We start from the raw sequence: 18,246 nt of genomic DNA, 5'->3' as shown, positions 1-18,246 counted from the left end.
GGGGGCGGAGCCTGGGCCCGCGGGAACTGCCTGGATCCTCAGAGGGTCCCAGAAGACCCAACGCCCCTTGCATGGCACTTGGCCAGTTTGTCCTGCCAGAGGCGAGCCTGGACCAGATGACCATTCTTGGCCAGTCGGCCAGATTCAGAGATCCCAGGGGTCCAAGTCCCGGACTCAGGGGGCGGGGCGGGGGCGGGGCTTTTAAAGGGCAGGGCCGCGGGGTCCCTGAAAAGCACGGACCAGGCGGACGCCACCCAGTCCAGAGCCTCCAACCTACTTCCTTCTAGTTGCTGCCACTTGTGCAGGACCAAGTTCCGCCATGCCGAAGTGCCCCAAGTGTGACAAGGAGGTGTATTTCGGTGAGCGCGCTCGGGTATCCCCCCACCTCTCCGCATGCCCGCGGGTGCATAGCAGACGGTTCGCGAAAGCGTGGCCTGGAGGTGGACAGTGCTGGGTTGTTCAGGTGGGCGGGAGTGCCTAGAGTCCCGGGCATCGCCCAGGATCGAACCCATGGACCTTGCCCGTGGCGTCAGGGTGGGACGACTTGGTTCCGTCAAACGGAACCGACATCTGTGCCCACTCGCTGTCTTATGTTTCTGGGCCGGTGTCCTGGCCTCCTTGCGTCTGGGTCTCCAGATCTCCAAGAGTCCCATTCTTTTGGGTCTCCCCCTCCCTGTGTGACCCTCGCTTCTGTATCCCGCTGTCTCTCCCGCCTTCTCTCTGCGCGCCCTTGGGCGGGGTCCCTGCGGGATAGGAAGGAACGCGGGCCTGGGGCGGCCCCTCCCAACGCTAAGCAGAAACAGACGCGGAAAACCACGTCCGGGGGTGCGCTCTCGGGTGCGCTCATTTTCTTGCTCTTCGCGCGCCCTAGGGTCCCCACAAGAGGGTGTGTGAGCAAGTAGAGTGCCCTCGTCCCCGCTGCAGCCACCAGCACCGAGGCCAGAGGGCTTAACCCAGGCGACCTAGCCTCACACCCTCCAGACCTGCTCTCTAACCCCACCCCGCCTTGTCCTCCCTCAAGTTGAAGGCCTCCTCCTCTCCAACCCTACAAGCAGCCCTCAGGGGCCACATTCCTGCTGCAGCGCTTGAAAATGTCCCACCAATGAGCTGGGGTGGGGTGGCCCAATGCCCTTAGCCCCAGCACTTGGGGAGGCAGAGGCAGGAGGAGGATCTCTGTGAGTTCAAGGCCAGCCTGGTTTACAGAGTGAGTTCCAGGACAGTCAGGGCTGTAACAGAGAAACCTTGTCTCCAAGAAACCTGAGAGAGAGACAGACAGACCGACAGAGACACACATACACACACACACACACACACACACACACACACACACACGGGGGGAGAGAGAGAGAGAGAGAGAGAGAGAGAGAGAGAGAGAGAGAGAGAGAGAGAGAGAGAGAGAGAGAGAGAGAGGAAAATACCCCTCCAGTAAGGCTACCTTCTGTGCCACCGGACTGGCTTGAGAGGGCCACACTTTATGGAGCACAGGGGCAGTCTGGGAACCCAGGGTGAGAATGAGCATAGGCGTATGCACGGTGGAAGAGGGCATGCAGGGACCCCAGCTCCTCATCGTGGGTTTGTGCTTTCACAGCCGAGCGAGTGACATCGCTGGGCAAGGACTGGCATCGTCCCTGCCTAAAGTGTGAGAAATGTGGAAAGACACTGACCTCGGGGGGCCATGCCGAGGTAAGGGACTGCTGGGGGGCAGAGGGAGATGGGGGGCAGTCGGCGTGGGGGGAGGGGTGTGGCTGAGATGAAGGCACCCTGTCATGTTCTCCTTGCAGCACGAAGGCAAGCCCTACTGCAACCATCCCTGCTACTCAGCCATGTTTGGGCCTAAAGGTATGTTGCTGGGTCTCTCCTCTAACTGGCCTCCCACCTCGACTGGCCCCCTTCCCCAACCTATTGAGTTGCCTGTTATTTTTTTCCAGGCTTTGGGCGAGGTGGAGCTGAGAGCCACACTTTCAAGTAGACCCCAGGTATAGCCGCATCTCCAATCGCACCCAGGCAGCCCGTCTCCAGGAAAAGGGTCAGCCCTAGTGGAGTCAGCGACAAAACTCGCGGATGCACTCACAGTTGTCTCTGTTTCTTCTTACAGGTTGTGGAAACTCTCCCTACCCGCCCAGGCACCTGCCAGGCCTTAACCCTACACAGCAGGGGCTCTCTGTAGCCCTTCATGCCTTTAATAAACCTGACCTTTTGGAAGCCCGTGTGTTTGTCTACCCGTGTGTGTTGGAGAGGAGCTGCCTCGGGAGCCCTAATGCAGGGCACTTGCTTTTCCTGCTGTGGTGCCCCTCTGGGGGAGCACTGCGTCGTCAGGGCAGGAGTACCTCTAACTTTAGGATCCACAAAATTCCCGTAGCCCTTTGTGGCTGTGGCCTGGGGTGAGGCCCTGGCCAACAGGGTCAGCGGGAACATGGAGCCTGGGAGTGGGTGGGGCTGGCCACAGTTCAGAGAGTGAATCAGTGGGAGCTGGTACAGTTCCCTTTTTGAGATTTCATTCGGGGGAGTTGTGTGGACTCTATTCCATTCCCACTTCCTGCAACCCCACCCCGGCCGCAGAAGTGTCCCTTGTGGGAGTTCTGCAGCTGCTCAACAGATACCCCATCCATATTTGCCCTCCCCCTGCCCAGGAATGCCCTGGGTGGCCTGGTGCGCTAATGGGATCTGAGGGCTGGTTCTGCGGCAGTAGAAAAGGCTTCCTGGAGACTCCCGTGGTTGTGAGACCGCGCTCAGCTCCCCCTTCCCCCAGACCTCTGGCCGGCCATTCAAGGTGTTGGGGCAGACCTCCAAGTCTTGGGTGTCCAACAATACCCACAGAGGATCTGGAAGAGATACGCGTGGGTGAAGGGCAGAAACTCCTGTTTCCCCGTTGTCTCCCACCCTCGAGGACCCTGCCTTCCTCATAATCCCAGCCCCCTGCACCCAGTTCCATGTCTCCCAACTGGGGCAGACTTGGGGTGAACTCTCAGAAGCCCGAGGCCTGTAGGAATGAGTATGTCGTGGTGGTGGGGCAATTACGTCACGTTGCAAAGAGGCCCCAAGAGGCAAAGGGCTCCTTCGTGGTTTACCTAGTGTTCCGTAGCACAGTGGCCAAGATCGCTCTGTCTTTGTGCAGCGAAGGGTAAGGGAGTGCAGAAAGAAGCTGGGCTCTGGGCCCAGGGCGGTAGGAACAGGTAGAGTCTGGTTGGGCTTGGCCTTTCGGCACCAGCAGCCCTAGCTGCTTAGCAAGGACCCAGGAAGGAGGACACCCTGCGGCAGGATAACCGAGGGCACCCAGATGAGCAGAGGAAAGTCTGCAGCAAGATGCGGGGGGCAGGAAGGGGGTAAAGTGGGGAGCAGGAGCACAGGGAGGGTCGTAAAGGTGGGCCAACAGTCCCGCACTTCCGGAGGGCGTGGCCATCCTGTGGACGCCGTTAGAGTGGCAGGTGCCTAGGGTCCTTTGCCCCTCCCTTCTCACTTGAGTTTCCTCTTCCGCACCGCACCCTCTCCACCTGACTCTTTCCAGGCTTTATTGAGATGAGAATGTAGAGCACACAGAGTACCGTCCACTGCCCCAGCCATGTCTGGTGACAGCGAGTGCACAAAGCTTAGCTTGTGCCCGCTCGTGAGTGCAGGCCCCCGCCCCCGCAATTCGCCCTGCCTTTCCTAGCCCGCAGGCTCGTCCCCGGATCCCGTAGGCAGCGTCCGGCCTCTGTCCGGCCCTCCCCCGCACAGACAGGAGCTTCTGATGTGGTCTTTCGTGCCCGGCTTCCCACAGAGGCTGTTCTGCCCATTCCTGTCCGCTCGTGGTGCGGCGTCTTTCCCCGCTCATGCTAACCGGGTTGGACTCCGGGTTCATCCTGCCGTTGTCCTGCAGCTGCTGTGTACGTCTACGTGTCTCCTAGCCGGATTCTCGCGGCTTAACCAGGATTGACACCCTGGTGCAACCCTAAAGGAGATGGCCGCACCCTTCTCTAAACAGAATGTCCCTCAAAAGCTCGACTTCTGGTGGCTGGAAGGATGAAAGTGGGGACGAGGAGGTGTGGGGCTGCACAGGAGAGGGAGGATGGCTTTCTCAAGACACTCCTGGCGACGTGGCCCCCGGAACTCCCCACCCAGTTTGCAGGGCTCGGCTTCTCCTCGCGGGACCCTGGCGCCCCCTGGCGGCGAGCTCCAGGGCGGCTTCGCAGAGACACGCCCTCGGTGCTAGGGTGGAGCCTCCAGGGGACACTCGGGCGCAGGCGCGCCCTCCAGCACCGCGCCACCCGCGCGGGAGGTTGCCAGGGAGGTTGGTAACCAGAGGTGCTGATTGGTGAGTTCCAAAGTCCCAGGCCCCACCCATCCAGACCCGGAAGTGCCTGCCTACGGGATAGACTGGTCGTCACTCAAACGCCAGACTGACCGCTCATTGGACCTGGGCGGAGAAGGCGGGGCCCGGCCCGAGCCGTGATCGGTGGCTGGTCCCGGCCCGCCCGGGCGGGCGATCCGAGGCAGCCTGGTGCTGGCTGCATGGGGCGGCGGAGGCGCCGGGTGGAAGGGGCGGCCAGGGCCCTGCCTGAGGCTATCGCTGCGCTGAGTCGGTCCCTGCCCGCTGGGCCCAGCCCCGAGATCTTCCGCCGCGCAAAGTTTGACCGTCCAGAAGCGGTGAGGCTACCAGGGTAGGCGGCCGGGGTCGGGGATGGCGTTGTCACGGGCCGATGTAGGTGATACCTTGATATCCGCTGACTCCAAACCCCTTCGCTGCAGGCTCCAGTGCTCTGGCAGCTTCTCTTCCGCGTGCTCTCACCGCTTGCTGCAAACAATGCCTTGACCGACCTGGCTCCAGGTAAGCCCCGCCCTCCCAGGAAGCCGCGCCCCAGGGCCCTTGTTGCCACTGCCCCAACTCGGTCCTCTTAACTCTGCCCGAACTCAGTAAGTCCCGCCCATTAAAGCTCCTCCTTTGTCTACTCCTCCTTATTCAACTCCTAAGCCCCCTTCCGCCCGTCACCCGCCTCTGACAGCACTGCCCCGCCCACTTCCTTAAGCCTAGGTTTCCTCCACCCTTTGTCTGGCTCACCTTGCTTGCAGTAGCTCTGACACTGGCTAGACCCTGAGCCAACCGTTCACAGACATCCTGCCCCCTGGGCCTCCTTTGCCCACTCTGAGAGGGTTCTCAGCTTAGGGCTACACCCGGGTCCCTGGCAGGATCCAGGTCACATCTCCAGGTTGGCACCCCCTGAGCTGGCGATTTCCTACTCCAGAGGCCCAAGCCCGTGTGGTGAAGTCAGCACTGGTCTCCCAAGGCTACCCCAGGTCTGCGATGTTACAGTCTCCTGAGGGCGGTCCCCAGGGAAGCCGGGAACTGCTGCTGGCCCTGTCCTGGCTCCTGGCACGAGGGCCGTTGCTTGAGCAGCTGCTTGCCCAGACCCGTGTGCAGTTGGGTGACGAGTTGCCCCAATGTGAGGTGAGTATGCAGTGAGGCTGTATGGGTTTCTCTGTGGTCCCGAGTCTCGTGCTGTCTGCCCTTGGTGCAGTCTTTAGAAGGGCTCATCCAGCCTCTTGGCTGAGGATGCATGCATGTATGCGTGCATGCGTGTATGTATGATCCTATGTTAGTAGCCCACCTCCCTGCCCTGGTCCTTCCTTTAAGATGAGATGGGGGGTATAGCAGGGCTGCCTCTTGTTCCCTGTCTAGTGTGATACCCTGGCCAGCCGTGGTCTTCCTGCACCCCATGTGGAGACAGAGAGACCCGTGGATCTCCGACTAGTGGAATGGATGATGGGAAAGCTGCGGTTTGGGTGGCGTCGCCTCATCTCCAGTCAGCAGGAGCAGTGCGCCCTCCTCAGCAAGGTAGTCCAGGCACATGGTTCTTCGTTCTGGACCCATTTACCCCGAGCTCCAGGCTGCCTTTCCCTGTGGACCGTCTCTGTCAGCACACTGGACCGCTGGGGTCCCCCAGCTCTGGCCTGTAGGTTAGGCCTCTCGCCTTCATAAGGGGAGCAGGACCCTGCGTGCATTCCCTGCATCCTGTGGAAGCCCTCAGTGAAATTGTCTAGTGCCCCTCCTCTGCCCTCCCCTGCAGCCCCTCACCCCGGCATTACTGTTCTACTCTGAGCCCAGCTCTGCCCTTCCTGGCTACAAGTGGCCTCTAAGGTGCCCACATCCAGCTAAGAGAGATATCTACGTCTCTATTGCAGATCCACCTGTACACCCGTGGGTGTCACAGCCAAAAGAGACTTGGCCATCTTTCTGTTGCCGAAACAGAGATGCTCAGGGACCCAGAGAGCAGTCAACAGGTGAGTGTTGGCCGGGTGCTGGAGTGGGTGCTGCCGGTGGTGGGGTGCAGTCTATTGGGGACTTCTGGGCTGGATTTGCCTTTGACATCTGTGTCTCTGGGTATTTGCCAAACTCACTGTCATTCGCTATTGTGGATCCTCCCTGTCCCCTTGACTGCCCACCTGTCCAGGAAGGCGTGCGCCTGTTATCTGGCCAGGCATGTTCAGGGTTGGAGGGATGCAGTGTCCAGGAGGGGATCGCTGCATTGGAGGAACACTTGATCTCAGGTCTGGAATGAAGACGCCAGCTCTATCTGATGTCTCTGGAGGGTTAGAGGTCGAGTGTGAATAGCTGCTCTTCAGAGTCTGGGGCTAGACTCTTCAGGGGTCTGCGTGGGGGGGTCTACTGAGGTAGGTCAGTGTGCAGGGTATTTGTACGCCTCAGTCCTGCTTTGTTGCCCAGGAGCCGTTTGGTTCTTTGCAAGCTCAGGTGCCCTAGGCAATGGGCTTCTGAAGTTCCCAAGCAGACCTAAATCTTAGAGAGTGCAGACCTGGAGGGCACCGGGCTGAGACCCAGGGATGAAGTGGCCGCTGTCTGAGGCTGGGAAGAGGTTCAATGCTGGCCCCGCCCCCAGCTTCTCCCAGGATGCTCAGTCCCTCCCCTCACCGCACCCTCGTGCTGACTTTCCTCGTGGGCCCTACCCACCTGTCACTGGTTTCTTCCTCTTGGTCGGCTCATCTCTGGGGTCTGCTGGTCAGATCCAGCACTGGTCATCACTTATAGACCATCCCGAGTGGCTGACTGACTGTTGGCATTGGGCATGTATTGCAGCTGGAGCTCAGCGTGGGTGACACCTTCTTCCAGGCCCAACTCCCTTCCCTTCTGTGGCACAGGACTGGACTCCTCTGCTGGCCAGGTGGGGCTGGAGGATCATGGGGTGAGGGACCGATGGCTAGAACCCTGGTTTCCATGGTTTCTGTCATTCTTGCCAGGGTCATACTGCAAGGCTGGTTGGGAGATTCCAGATCTGGGCTTCTGTGCTCTGGGTGATTTTTGTTGTTTTCGAGGCAGGGTTTCTCTGTGTAACAGTCCTGGCTGTCCTGGAACTCCCTTTGTAGACCAGGCTGGCCTGGAATTCACTGAGATTTGCCTGCCTCTGCCTCCCAAGCACTGGGACTAAAGGTGTGCACCACCACCACCTGCCTGGCTCTCTGGATTTTTTTTTTTAGGATTTTATTTATTTATTATGTATTCAGTGTTCTGCCTGCATGTATGCCTGTAGGCCAGAAGAGGGCACCAGATCTCATAACAGATGGTTGTGAGCCACCATGTGGGTGCTGGGAATTGAACTCAGGACCTCTGGAAGAACAGCCAGTGCTCTTAACCTGTGAGCCATCTTGCCAGCCCCTCTGGATGGTTTGTTATGCCCTGCTGGGAACCAAGTGTGTTCACCTGGTAAGGTGTGGGTGGGGTCATTGGTGCCAGCTGGACCTGTGTCCCTGGATAAACCCTGGTTTGGGCCCAGCCTGTTAGGACCAGTGCTTGGCCTTACCGTGCTGAGGCAACATTTGAAGGTCCTTATGTACCCTGGGCTCTGATGTCCTTTTATTTTTTTACTTTTATTGATTCTTTGTGGATTTCACATCATGCTTTCCGATCCCACTCATCTCCCTGTCTCCCTCTGCCCTTGCTACCTCCCCCCCAATCAAAACCAAATTTAAAAGGAAAATAAAACAATCCCCCCATCAAAACCAAATTTAAAAGAAAAATAAAACAAAAACCCAAACAAGCAAACAAACTAAAAAAGGAAGACTTGTCAGGGAAGCCGTGGTGTGGTCTGTTGCGTCACACATAGTTTACTCTGTACTCCATTCATCACAAGTATTCATTGCCTGGGACCACTGGTCTGGCTTGAGGCCTCTGGTTTCTGGTACACCACTGATAATGGCCCCCATTCCTCTTGGCTATCCTGTTGCTGTCCTGTGTCATGGAGATCCTGCTGTTTTTCGAACTGACTCCTGTGGTTCCCAGCAAGGGCCTCCCTTGCTGAGTCTAGCACTCCTGGGGCTTTGCTGTGGGGTCCCTGGGTGGGGGGAGAGGGGTGGGAGGGAGGAGTTAAGGCACCTCTAGCCTCAGCCGCTGTCCTGTGCTGATGACACAGGCCTGGACAGCAGTGGTTAGGTGACCAAGGCCACAGATCAACTTCTTCCCACGTGTTGTTTGTTGGGGGTGCCGACTAAAGCCTGGATCCAGCTCACCCACAGGCAGGCCCCTGAGTTTCTAGAGCGATGCATGCCGGGGTGTGTTAGCAGCCAGTGTATTAGCATGTCCCTTGTCCATTCCCTGGTGGATGTGGAGTCCACAGCCTTCTGTTCACCCCCCTGTGTCGTTGCTGCTGCTGGGGAGGAGGTCCGGGGAGACAGCTGCAGCAGGAGAATGCAGAGTTGAGGGTGGAGCCCTGGGAAGGCGAAGAGGATTGTCTGCCTCTCCATCACGCCCGTACCCCACAAGTCTAGGGGCACTTGGCCTCCTGGGATCTGTCTTGTCCGCCCTTGGGATGGTGTGCGTGTGTGCATTGTGGCTGTGGGGGGTCTTTGTTCTTCAGTGCTGAGTGGTAGGCCTGTGAACCACCCTGTCTGTCCCCCTCACCCTGGTCCGGTCCCTTACATCTCCCACCTCTCTCCGTGACTGTGGTGGCTCTGGTCATCTCTCTGTGTTGTCAATGGACTGGTCTTGGCTAGCTTCCAAGGTCTCTCCAGTTTCTCAGGCCATGGACCCTTCCTGCATCCTCTGTGGTAGCAGGGTTAGAGGTCTTAGGTCCAGAGGGCATGGCCTGGGCTGTCTTCTGCAAGGGTCCTCTCTCTGGGTCTCCCATACAGGTGTCAAGGGTAGAGCACTTATGTTCTGTTTGGGTTGGGCCTCTGACTAGACTTGGCACCTGCAGGGCATCCAGAGGTACCCTCAGTTTACAGACTACTAAGCGTTCTGTCTTCTAGGAGGAGCAGGTGGGTTGGATAATCTGTGTTTAGAAGGGTACCTCCAAGTTGGGGTTCCCAGCCAGGGGACCAAGGGAGGGAGCCAAGGAGCTAGTGGCTTCTGGCTCCAGCCAGTCAGTGGGTGTTGCTCAGGAAGGAGAGGTCAGAGCACGGGGATTGCTCGTCTCTGATGCACAGCTGTTAGAGCAGGACTAGTAAGCTTTGCTCTGCTGAGGGCGGGCAGTGCTTGTCTTCTGACCCGGCCCCGCCCGTCCCTCAGCTCTGTCCCATGCCCCTGTCCTGTGTACACATCCCCAGCACCTACAAACCCTTCCTCCCCTTTGGGGGTTCCCAAAGTTACATGGGGTGGCCCTGCGGGCTCCCCAGTAAAGCCTTCTCATTTGTGCCGGCTTTGGGGCAGCCTCTAGTCAGTGGACGATTGGGCCCCTGGGCTAGAGCTAGGCTCGGCCCCGCCCACCTGTGTCTTTTTCTGTAGCTTCTGCAAGCACTGGAGAGCGAGAACGCCCGTCTGGAGGCAGCTCTGGAGTGGCGGCACCGCGAGCTGGTCTTCTGGCAGTGGATGGTGAGGACGCCGGCCCTGCTGCCTGGCCCAGAGCCCCAGGCTCATTGGTGGAAGGGTTAGGATGGAGGAGAGAGAGGTCTACGGGGCCTTCTGCTCAGGACAGCTGCTGGGCCTCAGCAGAGGCTTCATGTTTCTGGTCTTCGCCTCCGGTTCTCCCAGGGGTCTGGTTTCTGTGCCTCCCTGCATGCCAGAGAAGGGGTAGCTGGGGTGTCAGGGGCTGCCCTGTCCACGGTGGGACCTGGGGATGCCACCCCTGCCCCATCGAGGTCCGCATCCCTCCTTCCCCATTTGAAACCTGTGCCTGTCCCTGAGCATCTCACTGGGGTCTCGGCCGGCAGGATACGGTTCTGGACGCCTGTTGGTCGGAGAGTCCTGCTGTGACCTCACAGCCCACAGTCCTGCCCATGATCTCTGAACGTGGCCTTGGTGCGCTGGAGTTGGTGAAACAAGACTTGCAGGCCCTGCAGGAAGAGCTGCGGGAAGCGGCTGAGCGCCGGCGGGAGGCATGGGAAGCCCAGGTGAGCTCCCAGGCAGCTGCAGTGCTCTCTTCTCCCAACCTGCCCTCCAGCCCTCCTGCCCTCCAACCCTCCAGCCCTCCAGCCCTCCAGCCCTCCAGCCCTCCAGCCCTCCAGCCCTCCAACCCTCCAGCCCTCCAGCCCTCCAGCCCTCCAGCCCTCCTGCCCTCCTGCCCTCCAGCCCTCCTGCCCTCCTGCCCTCCAGCCCTCCAGCCCTCCAGCCCTCCAGCCCTCCAGCCCTCCAACCCTCCAGCCCTCCAGCCCTCCAGCCCTCCAGCCCTCCAGCCCTCCTGCCCTCCAGCCCTCCTGCCCTCCTGCCCTCCAGCCCTCCTGCCCTCCAGCCCTGCCTGTTTTCCCCCAATCTAGACTAGCTATTTTGGGGGGAGGGCTGCGTTAACCATTTGCCTAAGTCTCTGGATACATTACCTTACTTATTAGGATTAAATTTGATGGTGATACACTTGGACATGAAATTCCCACGGCAGGGGGTCGCAGGGAAGGAACCCTGCTGGCCTTCACTCCCACCTTTCCCCGGGGACCCCCACAGAGGGACAGGCGACGCTGTGCAGAATGGCCTGCCCTTACGCCCCCTTTCCGTGGGTCAGCCACACTGCCCCGCCCAGCGGGTCCTCTCCAGCAGTCCCTGGTAGCGTACACCACTCCCTGCTGTGTCTCCCGGTTCTCCCTTTGGGAAGCATTTTAATGTTAGCTGCGGGCAGGCTCCCCTGAAGCTCTTCTGTGTTTGCATGACATCCGCCCCAGCGAGGCTGGCGTGCCACAGACGGCGAAGGCTGAGGTTGAGCCAGAGGCGGCCTCTCTCTCACAGCAGCTAGCGCCCCAAGAGTGAGGCCTGCTTTGTCCTAGGCCATTTCCTTTTTTTTTTTTTTTTTAAGGACTGTGAGGACAGAGCCCACATAGGAGAGCACTCAGGACTGGAGGTGGCTCTCTGGGGTTTTTGGAGTGGGGGTTAGTGGCCGGGAAGACCTCGTCAGTGTGGCCTTCACTCCAGACCTAGCGCCCACAGGGTCTTTGGATAGGGTCTGCCCTAAGGGTTAGAAGTAGTACGTATGCAGTGGGAAGGGGAACGCCGGAACAGGGTGGAGGGGGTGCTGCACTGAAGTTCTGGGTGTTTCCGGAATCTTCCTTTGCGTCCTGAAGGGACTCAAGTGTGGTAGACTAAAAGAAACTGCCCAGTGGTCTAGCAGCCAGCAGGCCTGAGACAGGAGCTCTGGAGGGTTGAGGTTAGAGATCCTGATGTCCGGGTTTCGGGTCCCTGTGTCCCAGCTGCTGCTGGCGTGGGCTTCAGGTGCTCTGTGAGGGTGAAACGGATTTTGGCTAGCCAGGTGTTTTTTTTTACTGGTCCCCGGGTGGCCTGGCTTTCTGTGGTGGAAATGATCCATGGGCTAACCCTGACCTTGGAGTTCTGGAGCTGCAGGGTTGTTAGGCGCACCTGGACTCGTCTGTCGCCCTGGGATCAGAACTGCCCTTGGCTCAGGTGCCTCTGTCTTCTCTCATGTAGGTTGGAGGCCTAGGTCGGCAGCCAGAGTGGAGCACCACAAGGAAGGCCTTGCAGGAGGCTGTTGAAAGGGAGTTGGTCGCCCTACAGGGTTCCTGGGAGCCGTCCAGCAACCCGTCCCAGCCTCAGAGACCCCATCGGCTGGTGAGAAGTCAGGATGAATTGCCAGGACGCCAAGGCCTGCAGGCAGCCGAGGTGATCAGGACACTGAGTGCCCAGGAGGCCTCTCTGAAGAGGGCGTTGCACCAGCTACAGAGTCAGTGTCAGCGGGAGCTGGCCAGGCTGGCTGGTGCCCTGCCTGGCTTGATTTGGATTATGGCTCCTGGTCACTGAACGCCCCAAGGCGTTCCCCTGTGTAGGGTCTCAGAGGGGCAGACTGTGGCCGGCTTGGGAACAGAGGTCCAGGCTATGTATCGTTTCCAGGGCCAGAGCCCTGTTGGCTACAGTTTGGAGTCGCCGTGGGCTGGTCCTGCTGAGAATTTGGAGGGGACCTGTACAGCATGATAGAGCTGTCTCTGGGGACACCAGGTTGCTGCCCTCTCCACTGCCCCTTTAACGTCCTCTTCTCCTTTTTTGGGGGGGGTTCGAGACAAGGTTTCTCTGTGGCTTTGGAGGCTGTCATGGAACTCGCTCTGTAGACCAGGCTGGTCTCAAACTCAGAGATCCGCCTGCCTCTGCCTCCCGAGAGCTGGGATTAAAGGGAGCACCGCCCTGCTAAGGTCGTCTTCTTGGGACACTGGGATATTTGTAGCGCATGATTGTCACAGTGCAGGAGTCACACAGTGCAGGAAGTATTGCGCCTCCCCTGAGGGGAACAGCTCTGGTCGTTTCCCTGGGCCTCCTGCAGTAGAGCCTCCTCCTATACTGGGCCATGGACGTGCCTGGTGTGTGCGTGCGTTGTGTGTGTCTGCGTGAGTGCGTGTGTCTGTGTGTGTCTGCATGAATGAATGTGTCTGTGTGTGTGTCTGCGTGCGTGCGTGTGTCTGTGTGTGCGTGTGTGTGCATGTGTGTGCGCGCGTGTGTGCATGTGTCTGTGTGTATCTGTGTGCATGTGTCGTGTGTGTGTGTGTGTGTGTGTGTGTGTGTGTGTGTGGTGGGGAGCTGGATGGGAGCCCTGGGGGCTCTGTCTGGAGGAGAGGAGGAGGGGAAGCCTCAGCATGTACAGAAGGCCTTTGTTCCGAAGGCTGCTGGGCAAGCTCAGGTCTCACAAAGCAGCCTGTGTCCAGGATGTGCCCACAGCCTGTTGGGACTGCTCTCTCCTAGCCCAGGCTTCTCCCAGCCAGCGGGCTCTAGCCCCAGCTTCCTTCCTATCCCCAGCTCCAAACAATGGCCGGACCATGGACAGGTGGTAGGTCCCACTAGCCAACCTCTACCCTCCTGCTAACTCAGGCCTGAGGCCGTTAAAGACTCTGGGACCCTCTACTAGAACATTCTCTCATGGGGTTTTCCCACTTGCCTGGTGTGTGGTAAGAGTGACAGCTGTGTCTGGGGTTACAGTCCCGGTGCAGGTGGCTCTGGCCCTGAGGCAGGGCACCATGCTGGTTTGTTCCAGTGACCGTTCCTAGCGCACTTCTGGAGGACCAGTGTCCAACAGGTCCTTCCTAACTTTCGTGACAGCTCCTAGAGTCACTGGAACCTCCTGCCTGCTGCTGGGCCTCTGCTGTTCCCTCTGGCCTGCAGCCCCCACCCCCGCCTGCTAACACCTCGAAGCTCGTGGGTTCCAGCTCTGATCCAGGGCATGTGGGAACATGACTGTCTTTGGCTCCTTATGACTGTGATTTGGGCTATAAACAAGTCCGCTTAAGCTCCCTGCCTCTGAAAACTGCCCTGCTATAGGATTTCCAGTGGCCCTTTGGAACTTGACCTTAAAAAATCTAAATGCAGCTGGGCGGTGGTGGTGCACACCTTTAATCTCAGCCCTGGGAGGCAGAGGCAGGTGATCTCTGAATTTGAGGCCAACCTGGTCTACAGAGAGAGTTCCAGGACAGCCAGGGCTACACAGAGAAGCCCTGTCTAGGAAAAAAAAAATCCAAGCACATACCCAGTGCTGCCAGCTGTCACTTCTCCATTTGCTCTGCGAAGTTATCAGTTCCAGCCCTAATCCTGCGCGCGTGCGCGTTTGTGTGTGTGTGTGTGTGTGTGTGTGTGTGTCGATGGGACTCAAGGGTCTGAGGCCATGTGAAGGAGAGAGCCTGCCTCTTGGGGGCTCAGCCTTAGGACCCATCCTTGGTCAAACTGTTGGAGGCTTCAGTACCAGCTTTCAGACACAAGGACTTGAGACGGCTCACACACATGGTCTCACCGTCCTGTGTCCTGAACTCCCACGCAGTCGGGTAGGAATAAAGACAAGTGTCAGTTGACCACAACCCTCACAAACTGGCGATGCTTGGTGCTCACATGTCCTCACCTGTGGCCTAATATGGGGCATTATGGGCCACCTGACTGACACCATCCCCCCTGACCTTGAGGGAGAGTGACTGCATTGTCCCTAACACCACAACCCGATCTTAAGGTCAGGAGGATCTCATACTTGACACAAGGACTAAAGCCCTGGCCGCCCCCAGGCACATTTGAGACCAGCAGGCAGAAGCAGGGCCCTGCCCTGAAACCAGTGGGGACACACTTCCCACCCAAGGGAGCCCAGTGTGCAAAGACAAACACCCCATGCTTGAGGCCATGGGGAATACCCAGGGTGGTTTCCTGACACCCAAATATGCTGACTATGAGGGGAAGTTTGGTAATTTCAACCCTTATCAAAGCTAGAAACGTGTGTTTATTAGAAGACACCGTGATAGGATGTGCCTCAGTGGTAGGACACTTGTCTATCTTGTGTGGAATTGGATTTCATCTCCATCTTCTTGGTTGGGGGTATTGGTGGGGGAGACAGTTTGAGCTGGGGGTGTCAGCTGCATCTGTAAATGGTTTGGTGTAGAGATGAGCGATAGGACGTCAATAATGAACAATCCCTAGTGTAGGACAGGAACCGAGAATGCCTGACGGGAAAGCCACCAGCTGAGTGGGAAGGAGGCTTCTGCTACGGCCGGAAGGTGAGCTGAGGCACCCGCCTTGGGTTGGTGAAGGACTTCTGTCAGTGGCGTGTGTACAGATGGCCTGCAGGGACTGCCCAGCAGCAGAGTGCACAGCTATGGGAACCAGAAACGCCCTCGATACCTCGAGAAAACGATGATGGTGCAATTCTGAGTGGAAAACTCAATCTTGGCCGGGCGTTGGTAGCACACTCCCTTAATCCCAGTACTTGGGAGGCAGAGGCAGGTAGATCTCTGAGTTTGCCAGCCTGGTTTACAGAGTGAGTTCCAGGACAGCCAGGGCTGTAACACAGAGAAACCCTGTCTCAAAAAAAAAAAAAAAAAAAAAAGGAAAAAAGAAGCCCCATGTTTCAGTCTGACTTTTTTTTTTTTCCTTTGGTTTTACGAGACAGGGTTTCTCTGTATTGTTTTGGAGGCTGTCGGTCCAGCCTGGCCTCGAACTCAAAAGAGATCTGCCTGCCTCTGCCTCCCGAGTGCTGGGATTAAAGGCATGTGCCACCACCATCCGACTTCAGTCTGGCATTTAATAAGGCCATAAAATAAATAATAAAGCAAGGCTGAAGATGTACCTGGTACCAGAAGACAAAACTGAGATATAAATTGGCCAGGAAAAGACTCACACAATAACCTCATTCATGGCATTTGTGCAGAGGCGTGGGTGCTGGAAAGGTCTCTGCTGAAGGCTTCCTGAACATTGATTATATAGGTTCATAGCATGTATATCACATTTATCTTTTGAACATGTCAACCTTGTCTTACAAAGAAAAACCACAACTCCAGACAGCATCATCCCATGAAGATGTTATATGTAACTTTGTCCTTCATGTGGCGTGGGTCGATCAACCTGGGCAAGCAGGTCAGGGCCATGTATAGGTGTGTGGACGCTGAGCATCTTCCGTGTCCTATTGACATCCAGCTTTGGCTGAGGAGATGTCTAGGTGACATTTAGGAGAGCGGCTCAGGGCGCATAGCTGTCTCCTGTTTAATCATGGGACATTGGCAATTGCTGTTAACTTGTTAGTTAACTGGGTCGTTTTACTCCATGGAAATCAGAGTAGAGTACTTCTGGTATCAGTAACCCTTGGCTCATGAGTGCTGAAGACCAACCGGCAGACTCAAGCTTGTGGCCCAAAGCCCTGGGAACTAGAGGGGCGTGGGTCGAGGTCTCAGGAGCCAGAGACGACAGCTCCAGCCGCTCACATTAGAGGAATCTTGCTCTGCCTGTAGCAGTGGATGAAACCCTCAGTTTTGAGCAGAAGCTAGTCTCGGTAGTGGCAGGCTGTGCAAGGTAGCAATACAGCTCCTAACCCTTGGGTGTTGAGACCTTGGCTGTCAAGGCTTGGTAATTCTGTCACCCATCATCTTCTGTCTCAATTCTGGAGTCTTCTCTGTTGCCACTGTTAGTAACACTGTTGCCACTGTTGGTGTTACCAGATCAGCCTGCACTACTGAGGATACAAATCTCCAGTAGATAAAAGATACTCTGAGGAAGCCTTTTGGGCCTAGTGTAGCACCGGGGCATCTCAGATGTCTTCCACTTGACTGGAGAAAGCTGGGCAGCCTGGTTATACAGCCAGGAGCAGAGTAGGACATGCTAATGGCGGATTCTATTGGCGCTGATCAGCTTTTTTCTTTATTCTCTCATATATTACAGCCCGATCACTGTTTCCCCTCCTCTATGCCTCCCAGGCCCCCAGATCCTCTTCCTGTTTCTCTTCAGAAAAGAGTAGGTCTGCTGGGGATACAAACCAAAGACAGCATGACAAGTTACAATAAGACCAGGCACTGTTGACTCCCTCTGAGAAGTGGATGGGGAAGAGGCTGTGGGGCAGGAGAGAGGGAGGGAGGGGAAACTGGGGTGGGTATGTGAAATGGAAAAAAATTTAAAATAAAAACCCCTAACACCTAAATACGTGTTATGAAATTATGTTAGTATTCTGATAGGCAAATGTATCAATTAACCAAACAAAATTCTATTTTTCTTCTAAATAATAAAAATACCTTCCTTAGAAAAGAGGCCAGGTAGCCGGGTGTTGGTGGCACACACCTTTAATCCCAGCACTCGGGAGGCAGAGGCAGGTGGATCTCTGTGAGTTCAAGGCTAGCCTGGTCTATAGAGTGAGTTCCAGGACAGCCGAGGCTACACAGAGAAAAGAAAAAAAAAGGACTAGGCACATACCTCCTATCAAGGCTGTGTGAGGCAACCTCGTAGGAGGAAATCTGTCCTAAGAGAGGCCAAAGAGTCAAAGACAGCTCCACCCTGACTGTTAGGAGCCCCACAAGAACACCAAGCTACACAACCACAATGTTCATGCGGAGGACCTACCCCGGGTGTCACTGGCTTCTTGCAGAGTCACTGTGGAGACAGCCCTGTTCGCATCAGGAGTGAGAACCAACGGCTTCCGGATCTTGCCTTGGACGCTGCCTTTCTAGACAGGTGGAGCTGTGTAGAGTCGTTGGGACCAGGGCAAAGCCTCTTGGATTAGGAGTCAGTTACGGTGGCATATTCTCCAAGTGACGGTAAAGTGTCCAAAACAGCCAGTTACTTTGAGAGCGGGGCCACCAGCTCTCAGAGAAGGGGCTGCTCGGCAGACAACTCCCGGCTTCGGGCTGCCAGTCCCTCAGGAAGGATCTTGCTGCCATCTGAAGGTCTGTGGCCCACATCTCTGCAGAAAAAATAAAGACTTACAATAGGAACTGACAAGCCAACACAGGGCCAACACCCTCATAAGCTGTAGTAGCTCAGCGGTGCTGACTCCCGCCTCCGTGCCCTGGGGAGTTCCCCCAGCTTCACAACCTCTGTGCACCGTGCCTCCAGGTGTGGTCATGAAGCCTCCTGCCCTCCCCGCAGGTGCCCCTGAAGCCTTGCCCTGTAGGAACTCCGGGCTCGGAGCTGTCCCTGTTCTTAGGGTGTTGGGTGCTTGGTGTAGGGGTTTGGGAGCATCCTTGTTCTCTCATTCTCTGGCCATAGTTTTCTCTCCCCTTAGTCATTTGGTCAAAATCAGGAGGTACTCTTTGATGGGGTAGGGGTGGGGTGGGGCCAGAGTCGAGAACCCACAGCTTAAATCCGGGAGAGAGCAGACACTGAGCCAACATGCGGTGGGGTGAGTGGGCTTCTGGGAGCTGGGGACGCTGTTAGGGTCTCACCACACCGCAGCCTCCCTTTAATCGGGGAACTACAGGGGTTCCGGCTGCTCTAGGAACATGGTCCGGTGTCCTGGTCATGAACTGTCCTGATCTGAGAGCTGAGTGAACTGAGCATGTGTGCAGCCAGCCCTGGAGCCCAACTTTGGTTGTTAAGATATACAAACTGAGTTTTGGACTAGAGACTAGGTGAGAACCCTGGTGTGGACGGGGCCATCATCCTGGAGTGAT

At 57.1% G+C, this 18,246-nt stretch overlaps 2 protein-coding genes and 1 long non-coding RNA gene across 3 annotated transcripts; 2 read left to right on the top strand and 1 right to left on the bottom strand.

Annotated features, from left to right (window-relative positions):
* The first annotated feature begins 208 nt into the window (after positions 1-208).
* Positions 209-2,202, top strand: LOC101822555 (cysteine-rich protein 1). Its single transcript, XM_005068292.4, has 5 exons — positions 209-359; positions 1,589-1,683; positions 1,782-1,839; positions 1,929-1,976; positions 2,096-2,202. Exons 1-4 carry the CDS (start codon positions 320-322, stop codon positions 1,967-1,969), a joined length of 234 nt encoding a protein of 77 aa, XP_005068349.1. The 5' UTR covers positions 209-319; the 3' UTR covers positions 1,970-1,976; positions 2,096-2,202.
* A 393-nt stretch (positions 2,203-2,595) lies between these two features.
* LOC121139222 lies at positions 2,596-3,501 on the bottom strand. The gene is made up of 2 exons (XR_005876071.1): positions 3,069-3,501; positions 2,596-2,822 (listed from the first exon to the last, which is right to left on the bottom strand). It is a non-coding gene; the product is annotated as an uncharacterized LOC121139222 (long non-coding RNA).
* Positions 3,502-4,356: 855 nt separating this feature from the next.
* Positions 4,357-12,558, top strand: Tedc1 (tubulin epsilon and delta complex 1). Its single transcript, XM_005068230.4, has 8 exons — positions 4,357-4,623; positions 4,726-4,804; positions 5,220-5,422; positions 5,654-5,809; positions 6,157-6,255; positions 9,707-9,793; positions 10,132-10,311; positions 11,828-12,558. Exons 1-8 carry the CDS (start codon positions 4,489-4,491, stop codon positions 12,155-12,157), a joined length of 1,269 nt encoding a protein of 422 aa, XP_005068287.1. The 5' UTR covers positions 4,357-4,488; the 3' UTR covers positions 12,158-12,558.
* Positions 12,559-18,246: the final 5,688 nt, after the last annotated feature.

The sequence above is a fragment of the Mesocricetus auratus genome, unplaced genomic scaffold (genome assembly GCF_017639785.1).
Source record: "Mesocricetus auratus isolate SY011 unplaced genomic scaffold, BCM_Maur_2.0 Super-Scaffold_15014, whole genome shotgun sequence".
In the NCBI taxonomy this organism is placed as follows: domain Eukaryota; kingdom Metazoa; phylum Chordata; class Mammalia; order Rodentia; family Cricetidae; genus Mesocricetus; species Mesocricetus auratus.
This window is presented reverse-complemented; position numbering and strand designations above follow the sequence as displayed.

Coding starts and splice junctions, on each gene's coding strand:
- LOC101822555 (XM_005068292.4), top strand. CDS start 320: ATGCCGAAGTGCCCCAAGTGTGACAAGGAGGTGTATTTCG. Junction 360..1,588: donor TGACAAGGAGGTGTATTTCG/GTGAGCGCGCTC, acceptor GTGCTTTCACAG/CCGAGCGAGTGACATCGCTG. Junction 1,684..1,781: donor CCTCGGGGGGCCATGCCGAG/GTAAGGGACTGC, acceptor TTCTCCTTGCAG/CACGAAGGCAAGCCCTACTG.
- Tedc1 (XM_005068230.4), top strand. CDS start 4,489: ATGGGGCGGCGGAGGCGCCGGGTGGAAGGGGCGGCCAGGGCCCTGCCT. Junction 4,624..4,725: donor AGTTTGACCGTCCAGAAGCG/GTGAGGCTACCA, acceptor CCTTCGCTGCAG/GCTCCAGTGCTCTGGCAGCT. Junction 5,423..5,653: donor ACGAGTTGCCCCAATGTGAG/GTGAGTATGCAG, acceptor TTCCCTGTCTAG/TGTGATACCCTGGCCAGCCG.